The 13,279-nt window shown below is 47.4% G+C and overlaps 1 protein-coding gene and 1 non-coding gene across 2 annotated transcripts; one reads left to right on the top strand and one right to left on the bottom strand.

Moving 5' to 3' along the window:
* Positions 1–84: 84 nt before the first annotated feature.
* CLDN7 (claudin 7) lies at positions 85–3,158 on the bottom strand. The gene is made up of 4 exons (XM_053567551.1): positions 1,849–3,158; positions 895–1,059; positions 693–777; positions 85–587 (listed from the first exon to the last, which is right to left on the bottom strand). Exons 1-4 carry the CDS (start codon positions 2,069–2,071, stop codon positions 425–427), a joined length of 636 nt encoding a protein of 211 aa, XP_053423526.1. The 5' UTR covers positions 2,072–3,158; the 3' UTR covers positions 85–424.
* A 3,217-nt stretch (positions 3,159–6,375) lies between these two features.
* LOC128571328 (U6 spliceosomal RNA) lies at positions 6,376–6,482 on the top strand. Its single transcript, XR_008375759.1, has one exon. It is a non-coding gene; the product is annotated as a U6 spliceosomal RNA (small nuclear RNA).
* The last annotated feature ends 6,797 nt before the right edge of the window (positions 6,483–13,279 follow it).

Here is a 13,279-nt window from a genome sequence, read left to right as displayed (position 1 = left end):
GCAAGGGGGAGAGGGCAGCCAAACACCTTTGAGAGTCAAGGGATTAGGGCCTGAATAACAGTGAAAATGAAATGGGAGGCCAGGAACAGACTTGCACCCCACTGGTGCTTTATTAACTTTTTTTAACTAAAGCAGTTGTACTTTAGGTACACTCCCTGCAATGATCTGAAGAGGAAAACAGAGGCCCTGAAGGGGAAAAAAACCTGCTTTCCAAAACTTATTTTTTATTACTGTACAAAAAGCACATCCTCCCCTCTCTTGTCTCCCCCACCCAATCCCCTAGAGAACTGTACATGGTGTGCAGGGATGGAATGACCTGGAGGCCTCATCCCACACCCTGCCTACGGGCTGAGCACTGCCCCAGGTCCTTTCAGGCATCTGGGCACATCCACAGCCTGTGAGGCTGGGGCAACGGGGTCCCAGCTCACACATACTCCTTGGCAGAGTTGGGCTTAGGGTAGGAGCGGGGTGCACGGTACCCAGCTTTGCTCTCACTCCGAGGACAGGAGCAAGAGAGCAGTGCACCTCCTAGGAGGACCAGAGCAGATCCTGCCCAGCCAATAAAGATGGCAGGGCCAAACTCGTACCTGTGGAGAGAAGGGGTTGGGGTTAAACCGAGGCTTATCTCAGCCCTCCTCCATATCTCAGGACCCCAGACCTGTCCCTCAAGGAGGCAGGGCTCCCAAACTTACTTAATATTTGTGGGGATTAAGGGGTTATAAAAGTCTGTCACTATCTGATGGCCATACCAGGAGCAAGCTACCAAGGCAGCAAGACCTGGAAAGAGAATGAGGATTAAGATTCTGAGAGGCTCCCAAACCTGCACCTTGCCCACCCTCACTCCTCCCAAATAGGAGACTGGAGAGCCCATGGGCCCACCTTGGACCTGCTCACCTGCCACGATGAAAATGATTCCTCCACCCATGGCTATACGGGCCTTCTTCACTTTGTCGTCACCCCCACAGCGCGTGCACTTCATGCCCATTGTGGCCACAAACATGGCCAGGAAGCCCAGCACCAGGGATACCACCATTAGGGCTCGAGTGGCCTGGAGGGCCGCTGTGGGGGAGGGAAAAGAACGCCCTCATTGCTGGAAATGCAGGCACCCCTCAGACGACTCCAGCCTTCACCCTATCAGCGGCGGCCGCTAACCTCTGGACCCTCTTCTGCCGACCGCTGCCAAGGCCCGGACCAGACGCTGCAGGGTTCCCGCCCCTCCCGACACCGCGGCCTTCCTGCTCCCGCCCCGCCCTGCCCTCTGCTCAAGGAGCCGCCCGGGGCGCCAGGGTTTCGATGAAACTGCCCTGGGTAGGGGGAAGGGTGGAAGGGGCTAGCGAGCAGAAGCAGTCAGTGGCCAAGGCCTCGGCGCCGGCCTGAATCCCAGTTCTGACCGGCTATCGAGGCCACGGAGTTTGTGGCTTCAACTAATCGGCCGATAAGATTAGAGGCCACAGGAGGCGGCCCACGTCTGGCAAACCGCAAAGCTCTACGGTTCTTCGACCCACGGCGTGCCCTTGCCCCGCTCCCCCTTTTGTCTGAGAGAAAAAGGCGGGAGATGTTGGAGGCCACTGTCTGTTCAGGGCTGTGGGGGAGGCGATGACCCCGGCCTAGGACTCGGTTTCCCCAGGCTTCCCCGGCCGAGGAGGAGACCTGACTGGGGGCGGAAGAAGAGTGCAGGGTGCCAGAGTGCGGCCTCACGTGCCGCTCACCCCCCAGCCCCACTACCAGGGCCTGACCGTTTCCGCTTTCTCCCGCTCCCGGGCAACCCAGGACAGGGAGCCCCGCCGCGGGACACCACCCGCCACCTCGGCCCCGGGCGCGTCCGCCCCGTCGGTCCCGCAGCCTTACCAGACAGGGCGAGCACCGAGTCGTACATTTTGCAGCTCATCATGCCGGTGCTCTGCATGACGCAGTCCATCCATAGCCCCTTGTACATGGCCTGGGCTGTGATGATGTTGTCGCCCGCGTACGAGCTCATCTGCCACTGCGGGATGGCAGTGCAAGCCACCAGGCCCACCCAACCCAGCAGAGCCATGGAAAAGCCTAGCAACTGGAGGCCCGAATTGGCCATTTCCGCCCTCAGCTAAAGACTAGGAGCGCCGGGCGGGCGACCCTACAGTAAAACAAAACTTGAGGGGGCAGCCCCACAAAAGACAGTTTGGGATGGAGTTTTTAGGTCACCCAAAGATACAAAAAAGTTTCTGGCCAGGTGACTGCAAATCTTCTTGTCACCCTTAATACACAGAAATCGGCCCTCCCGGTGGAGCGATGGGGAAAAGGCTACGTTGGCAGGAGTGGTTCCAGACAAAAGAGGTCCCTGAAAGCCAGGCGATTCCCTCCGGCGCTCTCGATGACCCTACCCAAACAAAAGGTAGAAGGGCCGTATGGGCACAGTCTTGGGTGGCAGCAAGCACCAGAGAGTATCCTGGGCTCTCAGCCCGAGGTCGCGGTGCGCAGAAGAGGTTGCTCCGAGGTTAGCAGACAGGTGCGGGCCAACAGGTGCGGCGCATCTGAGTATATGTAGGGCGTCGGGGGCGCGGTCCCGCGGACACCCGGAGCGCAGTACAGGGGGCGGGACCGAAGGGGCGGCCAAGGGTGACCTGACGTCACCTAAGGGACACTCACCTGAACCGGAAGTCGTTGTCCCCACCCCTCCTTGCCCAGGTGAGGAGGAAGAAACCTGAGCTCCAGGATCACGCCCCTTCACTTGCAGGGCTTTGACCGCTGGTGCAGAGAAGGCAGTGGCTTGTCCGGAGTCCCAGGCTCCGAGTCAGCCCCTCAGGACTGGACTTTCCTCGGGCACAAGTTGCCCCTTTCCCTCTTCCCAACAGGTGTACCTGGAATGCGGCTGACCCTGAGATGGAGGACTCCCGGCCAATCTTGGCGTCGCCCTTTCCCCGCTGGTTTCCACCCTAAGTGCTCTTTGTCCAGCTCTATTTTCGCCCCCACACTCTGCTCTTCTCCATTTTCTTCTGTCACCTACCCTGGCTGATCCCACCTTCTGAGGCCCTGGCGAAATCCCTGAGGATTACGCCCTTCAGCAGCCTTCTTGGAGTTTCCTCCCCCAGACACCTTCCCAGCACTCTCCCTCTAAATGTCCTGGCCCTCCGGCTCTACCCTCCCATAGACACCGATTTCTTGAGCACCGCTCCCCAACAGCCTCCCCCATTTCAATCCCTGACAGAATTTAATGCCTGGGCCCTTCACATTCCATCCCCCACCCTCAATATCCCCTCCAGAATCAAGACTCCTTCTAGCAGAAGGAAGAAACAAACTGAGGCCAGAAGCCAGAAGACGGAGGAGGGTGGGGAGCAGGGTAAGGTCTAGGTCAGAGTCTTGACCACACCCATCCTTCCCCTACCTTGGAGTCTTTTCAAACCTATGTTACTCCTTCCTCACCCCTCCCCCAGCCATTCACCCGTTTCTCTTTTCCTCCTGAGCTTGGACAGGACTACTGGTGTGAGCTTTGGGACTCCCCTCACGGTTCTGTCCTCCCTAATATCTGGCTCTCCATGGTGATCTTTGATGGGCCTTCAGCCTCTTGCCTCACGCTGGAATTCCTGTTCTGTCTCCCTAAGCCATTACCCTGTCCTTTCTCCAAGCATCCTTTCCTTTCTCCTACTTTGTGGCTTCCTGTTTCCCTCTCTCTTAGTTTACTTTTGTACCCTACCTCCAGCCCCCATGGAGCTCAGCATGGTTGCTGCCTCCCCACCCTTTTCTTCTTGCCCAGTTTCCGCCAACCTCCTCACACTCTGGACTCTTGCACACTCTTCTTACTCTGGCTCTCTCTCATTTCCTTCTCCTCTCCATTTTTTACCTCAACTCTCTCGAATTTCCCATTTTTGTTCTTCCCTCTCAAACATTTCTCTGTAAATCATTTACTCAATACACATATTAAAGTGCCCTTCGAGCAAAGCTAATTAGCTACTATGGTATAAAATGAGGACCTTAATGAACTCTTTGTTATTCATTTTTATTGTTGTACTTTTGGATTAATGGTGAGCTGTTTTTTGGTTTTTTGGTTTTTGGTTTTTTTGTTAAGAAGTGGGGTCTCAGAAGGCACCTGTGTAGCTCAATGGGCAGAGCGCCGGCCACATACACTGAGGATGGTGGGGTCGAACCTGGCCCAGGCCAGCGAAAAAGTCAATATCAAATGCAACAAAAAAATAGCCAGCATTGTGGTGGGCACCCGCTTCGTGGGAGGCTGAGGCAAGAGAATCACTTAAACCCAAGAGTTGAGGTTGCTGTGAGCTGTGATGCTACTGCAGTCTACTTAGGGCATAGGGAGACTCTGTCAAGAAAGGAAGGAAGGAAGGAAGGAAATAAAGAGAAAAAAAGAAAGAAAAGAAAATCTAGTCTCTGGAGTGACTTCTTTTTTACCAACTTAGAGCTTGTCATTTCCTGTTTAAAATCTTTCAGTGGCATTTTTGTGTTCCTGCAAGTGCCATGGTCCACACCATGGCTTATCTGATTCTCTGTGCCTCAGCCACACTGGCTTTGTCTTTGTTCCTCAAATAGACTGTGTTCCTTCCCACTGAAGTGCCTTCTCACACTCTATTCTCTATGCCTGGATGCTCTGCTCCATTTTCCCTGCCCGCTTTTCTCTACACAGCTAACCTACTCATCCTTCAACTAGGGATCAAATATCACTTCTTCTAGAAAGCCTGGCCTGACCAACACACCCAAGATTGAGTCAGATCATCTGCACAACACTCTCACAGCTACCAGTACTTTTCTTTCAAAGTTCTTATCATAGTTTAAAATGACTGTATTTACTTTGGTTATTTATTCAGTGCTAAGTCTCCCCACTGTACTATACATTCCAAGAGGGTAGAGATATGTTTGGATTTTATCACCAATGAATATTTGATGAATGAATGAATTATAGGCAAACACTATTTTCGTCCACTATTCAACAAATATTTCCTGAGTGCCTATAATGTGCCAGGTAATATAGTTGACCCTGGAAATATATCAGTAAACAAAACAGATAAAGACACTGCACTCATGTAACTTTCTTTCTAGTTAGAGGTAGCAGGCAACAAAAGACACAAACAAAATGGTGTATGTTTTCAAGGCAGTAAAACAGGGTAATGTGATGAAGTTAAGTCTACAGGGTGAAGTCAAGGAGAACTTTCTTAGGAAGCCACTGTTAAAAAATAAGCCAACCGGGCAGCGCCTTTGGCTCAATCGGTAAGGGTGGCAGGTTCAAATCCGGCCTTGGCCAAAATTCACTAAAAAAATAGATGGGCGTTGTGGTGGGCGACTGTAGTCCCAGCTACTTGGGAAGCTGAAGCAACAGAATCTTCTAACCAGGAGTTGGAGGTTGCTGTGAGCTGCGAGATGCCACAGCACTCTACCAAGGGCGATAAAATAAGACTCTGTCTCTACAAAAAATAATAATAATAAAATATAAGCCAGCTACAGGGGAATCATGTTCTAGCCAGAAGAAACAGCAAATGCAAAGGCCCTGTGTCAAGTGACCCTTTGAGATTTGTCCTCATTAATTTAAAGCAAAATTTCTTTTCTTTTTTTTTTGATGAGTGAGGACAGAGTCTCACTTTATTGCCCTCTTAGAGTGCTGTGAAGTCACAGCTCACAGCAACCTTCAACTCCTGGGCTTAGGTGATTCTCTTGCCTCAGCCTCCCGAGTAGCTGAGACTACAGGCAACCGCCACAGCACCCGGCTATTTTTTGTTGCAGTTTGGCCAGGGCTGGATTTGACCCGCCACCCTCAGTATATGGGGCCAGCGGCTGGCGCCCCACCCACTGAACCACAGGCACTGCACATTTTTTTTTTGAGAAAGAGTTTCACTTTGTCACTGTCACCTTCGGCATGTGACATGGCATCATAGCTCACAGTGTTGTGCCCAGGAGTTCCACAAAGACCACACTGCCAAACAAGTTAAATTTAAAGAGGAGTCCTTTTATTGAAGAGCTGGTCAGTGACTGCCTCACTGTCCCAATATGGGGTTTCTGAGACCAGCCCCAATTGCTTAAGGGGTCAGGTTTTCAAGGCTTGGTCTACAATGTGGTTGGCATGCAGGCTGTTCAGGTGTATCTGGTTAGGGCAGCAAGCAAGCATTGTACAGAAGCAGAATTTTGCAGTTAGTCATACATCATACATCTTTAATATTTTCCCCTATACATCTTAGTTTCAGTACTTTCCCCATACATCTTAGTTTCAGTACTTTCCCCACCTGGTATTGTTTAAAAGTTAGTCTGGGAACAATTGGTACCTCACGGTCTGTTTCCCAGGGAGTTAGCCAAGCAAGAAATTTGGAGTGAACTAGAAGCAAGAAATTAATTAGTACTTTCCCATTTATCTTGGGAGAGAATTAGACTTGTTTCATTTTTTTAAAAGCTTGCAGTCCAGTGCTCGCTTCGGCAGCACATATACTAAAATTGGAACGATACAGAGAAGATTAGCATGGCCTCTGCGCAAGGATGACACGCAGATTCGTGAAGCGTTCCATATTTAAAAAAAAAAAAAAAAAAAGCTTGCAGTCCAGAAATTTGCTAGGAGTTAACTGGTATTTTTCCATTATAGCCTAGGCCTGACACCTTTCTATCTTAGCCTGGGCCCATTAGGCAACCTCAAACTCTTGGGCTCAAGTGATTCTCTTGCCTCAGCCTCTCAAGTAGCTGGGACTACAGGCATTGGACACAACACCCAGCTATTTTTTTGTTTTTGTTTTGTAGAGACAGAGTCTCACTGTACCGCCCTCAGGTAGAGTGCCATGACGTCACACGGCTCACAGCAACCTCTAACTCTTGGGCTTACGCGATTCTCTTGCCTCAGCCTCCCAAGCAGCTGGGACCACAGGCGCCTGCCACAACACCCGGCTACTTTTTTGTTGCAGTTTGGTCGGGGCTGGGTTTGAACCCGCCACCCTCGGCATATGGAGCCAGCGCCCTACTCACTGAGCCACAGGCGCTGCCCACACCCAGCTATTTTTAAAGACAGGGTCTCACTCTTGCTCAGGCTGGTCTTGAACTCCTAAGCTCAGGCAATCCACCCTCCTCAGCCTTCAGAGTGCTAGGATTATAGGCATGAGCCAATGCACCTGGCTGATACAAATGTTGTTGCTATATAAATTGCTTTTGTACAATTTGAGTCAAAGTTATGTGTGCTCATTACTCTGATAGTGTTTGTTGTAACTCTTAGGTGTAAATTTACCAATCTCCTCCTCTCAGAATTTCTTTTCTTTATTTGGTAGAGACAGAGTCTCACTTTATCGTCCTCAGTAGAGTGCCGTGGCGTCACACAGCTCACAGCAACCTCCAACTCCTGGGCTTAGGCGATTCTCTTGCCTCAGCTTCCCGAGTAGCTGGGACTACAGGAGCCTGCCATAACACCTGGCTATTTTTTTTTTTTTGCAGTTTGGCTGGGGACGAGTTTGAACCTGCCACCCTCAGTATATGGGGCCAGCACCCTACCCACTGAGCCAGAGGTGCCACCCCCCTCAGAATGTCTTAACCTTGTCTTGGCGCCCTTAGTTCAGTGGTTAGGGGCCAGCCACATACACTAAGGCAGGAGGGTTTGAACCCAGCTGGGGCCTGCTAAACAACAATGACAACTGCAACAACAACAACAAAAATAGCCAGGCGTTGTGGTGAACACCTGTAGTCCCAGCTACTTGGGAGGCTAAAGCAAGAGAATCACTTAAGCACGAGAGTTTGAGGTTGCTGTGAGCTGTGACGCCATAGAACTTTACCAAGGGTGACAGTGAGACTCTGTCTCAAAAATAATAATAATAATTGCTTAACCTTGACACTATTGACATTTTTTCCCCCTAGAAGAGTTGCTACCTCCAACTATTGCCATTTGGGACCAGATAATTCTTTGTTGTCCTGTACATTATAGGATATTTTGTGGCATCCCTGACTTCTGTCAGTTAGATGCCAATCAAACCCTCCTCTGCATACCAATGTGACAAAAATATCTCCAGACCTTGTCAAATGTCCCAGGGAGAGAAGGAGCATAATTGGTCCCAGTGAAGAACCACTGATTTAAAGTGTGACCATGGGTTGGTACCAGTTGCTCAGTGGTTAGGGTGCCGGCCACAGACACCGGGGCTGGCAGGTTCGAACCCAGCCAGGGCCTGTTAAACAACAATGACAAGTACAACAACAACAACAAAAATAGCTGGTGTTGTGTCAGGTGCCTATAGTCCCAGCTACTTGGGAGTCTGAGGCAAGAGAATCTTTAAGCCCAAGAGTTTGAGGTTACTGTGATCTGTGATGCCATAGCACTCTACCAAGGGCGACATAGTGAGACTCTGTCTCAAAAATAAATAAAAAATAAAATAAATAAACTGTGATCAGTGACCATTATTATGTGTTTTTTTTCCTCTAGTAGGCTTGAAATAAATAGTTTTATATTTATTGAAGCAAAGACCCAAGGAGATAGATGGTTGGAATGAACTGGGTTGGGGGTTTGCTAAAAAGAGGGAGAAGGGAGTTTAGAGTATTTCCATGACAGTGATTATGTGTTAGATCACAGATATAAATTGGGTAAGAATGGGAGCAAACACAGAAAGAAGTTGGTGGGTAGTGAAAAAATCGGTAAGATCAATGGTTTAGAGATCTCCATGAGGAGAAAGAAGTGGAGATACATGAGTGAATGAACTAGAAGGCTAGGAGGTGATCATAAGAAGTGGGCGGCTTGAATTCAATAAATTGGAAGAAGTTATGTGGGGAAATGGGCTGGCAAGAAAGATCACTGGAAATGAGACTGAGGAACCAAGAGGCTACAGTTAGATGGATTACCTTGATGGATTTTTAAATCATCAACAATGATGTGTGGCTCAGTCGGTAAGGCGCCAGCCCCATATACCGAGGGTGGCGGGTTCAAACCCGGCCCCGGCTGAACTGCAACCAAAAAATAGCCGGGCGTTGTGGCGGGCGCCTGTAGTCCCAGCTACTCGGGAGGCTGAGGCAAGAGAATCGCTTAAGCCCAGGAGTTGGAGGTTGCTGTGAGCTGTGTGATGCCATGGCACTCTACCGAGGGCCATAAAGCGAGAGACTGTCTCCACAAAAAAAAAAAAAGAAAATAGATATAGGCTTTGTGCTCTTGGAAAATATGAATCGTTCTGTGTTCAAATATTTTTAATTTGTGTAACTATCATCTTGTTATATGGTTCATTCTGATCTTACTTATTTTCAGTAATCACTGTTTTTGTTTGTTTGTTTGTTTGTTTGTTTGTTTTGTAGAGACAGAGTCTCACTTTCTGGCCCTCGGTAGAGTGCCGTGGCCTCACACAGCTCACAGCAACCTCCAACTCCTGGACCTAAGCAATTCTCTTGCCTCAGCCTCCCCAGTAGCTGGGATTACAGGCACCCGCCACAATGCCCGGCTATTTTTTGGCTGCAGTTTGGCCGGGGCCGGGTTTGAACCCGCCACCCTCGGTATATGGGGCCGGCGCCTTACTGACTGAGCCACAGGCGCCGCCCGTAATCACTGTTTTTAAAATCTATTTGTGGCTTGGTGCCTGTAGCTCAAGCGGATAAGGTGCCAGCCACATACACCAGAGCTGGTGGGTCCAAATCCAGCCCGGGCCTGCCAAACAACAATGACAACTACAACCAAAAAATAGCCAGGTGTTGTGGTGGACACCTGTAGTCCCAGCTACTTGGGAGGCTGAGGCAAGAGAATCGCTTAAGCCCAGGAGTTGGAGGTTGCTGTGAGCTGTGATAACCAGGGTGACAGCTTGAGGCTGTGTCTCAAAAAAAAAAGAGGGCGGCGCCTGTGGCTCAAAGGGGTAGGGTACCAACCGCATATGCCAGAGGTGGTGGGTTCAAACCCAGCCCTGGCCAAAAACTGCAAAAAACAAAAGAAAATAGATATAAAGAGGAAAATGATAATCCAGGTTATCAGTGGATATTCACTGATATAAATTATATATCAGTGAATTTATTATTAATTTATTATATATAAATTATCAGTGAATATGGGTGGATGACCAAGCTTAAAGACCCTAGTAACAAGAAAAGGTGGTGGATGGTATAATTTGACACATGAACTTCAAAGAAGCAGGAGATTTTGAAGGATGAGGGAAAAATAGTGGTCTAAATGCAGCACAGGGGATAACACTCCCAGTTCCAGACCCTGAGGTATGTGAGGTAAGACCAAATCCTCCAGACAGCCAGGTTTCTTTTTTTTTTTTTCTTTTCTTTTTTCTTTCTTTTCTTTTCTTTTCTTTTTCTTTTTTTTTTTTTTTTTTGAGACAGAGGCTCAAGCTGTTGCCCCGGGTTGAGTACTGTAGTGTCATAACTCACAACAACCTCAAACTCTTGGGCTCAAGCAATCCTCTCACCTCAGTTTTTCAATTTTTTTTTTTTTTTTTTGGATTTTGGCCGGGACTAGGTTTGAACCCACCACCTCTGGCATATGGGACCGGCGCCCTACTCCTTGAGCCACAGGCGCCGCCCTCAATTTTTTAGTAGAGATGGGAGTCTTACTTTTTGCTTAGCCTGGTCTCGAACTCGTGAGCAGAAGCCTCCCAGAGTGCTAGGATTACAGACACAAGCCACCATGCCCAGCCTAGACAGCCAAGTTTCAATAAGGTCTAAGAAAGGAACATTCAGAGAAGAGATTGAGCATATAAGGATGATGGGTCCAGAGGTCACAGTGGAAGAATTTGAAAGATGGAATGTGGTTGGAAGGTTGGGTCAGATTAGGAGATATACACCACATATGGGGATGATGGATGATGATATTATGAGTTAAACAACGTGGTATGAAAACCCAACTAACATGTTTGTTTCTACAGGAAAATGTTCTGAGTTCTGAAAAACGGATACAGAAATGAACTTTGGAAACATGCAGTATTATTTATAGGTAATTAGTCACTGATTATTATACTGGTCAGACCAAGAAGTTGTAGACCCAAGGGGAATAGAATATTCCAGGTTCTAATTCCACTTCATTCTTGAGCTTCGATTGTCTCATCTATAAAATCGGAGTGATAATATTTGTACCTACTTAGGGAACAAGACTCTGGGCCAGGCGATCTCCTATTGTTCATTTTGGTGTGAATTATTTGAGATACAGAGTTGAAAAAGAAGTGCAAAAGTGACCAGCTCATTTTATGAGGCTAGGGTAATCTCTGAAATTTGGTAAGGACAATACAAAAAAAGTATCATAGGTCCATTTTATCTATAAATATAGATTCAAAAAAATATTATCTGACATAAAAGTATACTTAAGGAGTAATACATCACAGACAAGGACAATTTATCGCAGGAATGCAAGTGTTTCTTTCTTACAAAATACATCAGTGTTATTCACTATAATAATAGATTAAAGAAAAAAATCATATGGTTACCTCAGTTGATAATTTTTAAAAGATTCAAAGCCTCTTTATCATAAGAAATCTTAGCAGAAATTAGAAATTCTTTTTTTTTTGTAGAGACAGAGTCTCACTGTACTGCCCTCGGGTAGAGTGCCGTGGCATCACACAGCTCACAGCAACCTCTAACTCTTGGGCTTACGCGATTCTCTTGCCTCAGCCTCCCTAGCAGCTGGGACTACAGGCGCCCACCACAATGCCAGGCTAAGAAATTAGAAATTCTTATAGTTGGGCAGCGCCTGTGGCCCTGCCCAAACTGTAACAACAACAAAAAATAGCCAGGCGTTGTGGCAGGCACCTGTAGTCCCAGCTACTTGGGAGGCCGAGGCAAGAGAATTGCCTAAGCCCAAGAGCTGAAGGTTGCTGTGAACTGTGATGCCACAGCACTCTACTGAGGGTGACAAAGTGAGACTCTGTCTCTAAAAAAAAAAAAAAGAAAGAAATTCTTGTAGTCGATGAAAAAAATGTTAGACTCATACGTTTTATGATCAGGAAAAGGACAGAGATGTCTACATTTACCACTCTTGTTTGACAAAATCCTGGAGGTCTGGACCAATACTACAAGGAAATAAAAGAGAGTAGTTCAAAGATGGAAAGGGACAAAATAAAACTGGTTAGTGCATATAATCCTCTACTTTGAAAAACCAACCAAAGCACTAGCAGGAGTGTTCAGCAAGGTTGCTGTACTCAAAAATCAATGTACAAAAGATTGCTTGTATTTTACTAGACCAGAAATAACCAATTAGAAAATGTAATAGAAATAACCTTAATTTGCATCAGTGACAAAAATTATAGAGTATCTAAGAATTAACCAAGTATTCCTAGACCTCAGTGGAAAAATGTTTTTAAATTCTAATAAAGGACATACAAGATTACCAGAATAAATAGTCCCTGCTTTCAAATGGGATGATTTCATATTTGTAAAGATATCAGTTGGGCCAGGCACAGTGGCTCACACCTGTAATCCTAGCATTTTAGGAGGCAGAGGTGAAAGGACGCCTTGAGCTCAGGAGTTTGAGACCAGACTGAGCAAGAAGAGTGAGACCCTATCTCTACTCAAAACAGAAAAATTAGCCAGGCGTTGTGGAGCACACCTATAGTCCCAGCTACTCAGGAGGCTGAGGCAAGAAAATCACTTGCAGGGCGGCGCCTGTGGCTCAAGGAGTAGGGCGCCAGCCCCATATACCAGAGGTGTCGGGTTCAAACCTGACTCCGGCCAAAAACTGCAAAAAAAAAAAGAAAAAAGAAAATCACTTAAGCTCAGGAGTTTGAGGTTTCTATGAGTTAGACTGATGCCATGGCACTCTAGCCTGGGCAACAGAGTAAGACTGTCTCAAAAAAACAAACAAACAAATAAAAAAATATATATATATATACACACACACATATATATATAAATTGTACCCAGCATTATTTATAATTTACTGTTACCAATGAAAATCCAACTAGTAGGCTGGGTGTGGTGCCTTACACCTGTAATCCTAGTACTCTGGGAGGCCAGTGTGGGTGGATAGTTTCAGCTCACAAGTTCGAGACCAGCCTGAGCAAAAGCAAGACCACCACCACCCCCAGTCTCTACTAAAAAGTACAAAAACTAAGGCCAGAAGATCACATGAGCCCAAGAATTGGAAGTTGCTGTGAGCTATGACGCCACAGCACGCTACCCAGGGCAACAGCTTGAGACTCTGTCTCAAAAAAAAAAAAAAAAAAAATCCAACTGGTATTTTGTTTTTCAACAGAATTTTTTTTTTTTTTTTTGTGGATTTTGGCTGGGGCTGGTTCGAACCCACCACCTCTGGCATATGGGGCTGGCGCCCTACTCCTTTGAGGCACAGGCACTGCCCTTTCCAACAGATCTTGTTAAATGTACCCCCAAATTTTTATGGAGCAATAAAAGACCACAAATGTTAAGTCCACAATGAAAA

The sequence above is a fragment of the Nycticebus coucang genome, chromosome 18, assembly GCF_027406575.1.
Source record: "Nycticebus coucang isolate mNycCou1 chromosome 18, mNycCou1.pri, whole genome shotgun sequence".
NCBI classification, from domain to species: domain Eukaryota; kingdom Metazoa; phylum Chordata; class Mammalia; order Primates; family Lorisidae; genus Nycticebus; species Nycticebus coucang.
Note: the sequence above shows the minus strand (reverse complement) of the source record. Positions and strands in the feature narration are given on the sequence as shown.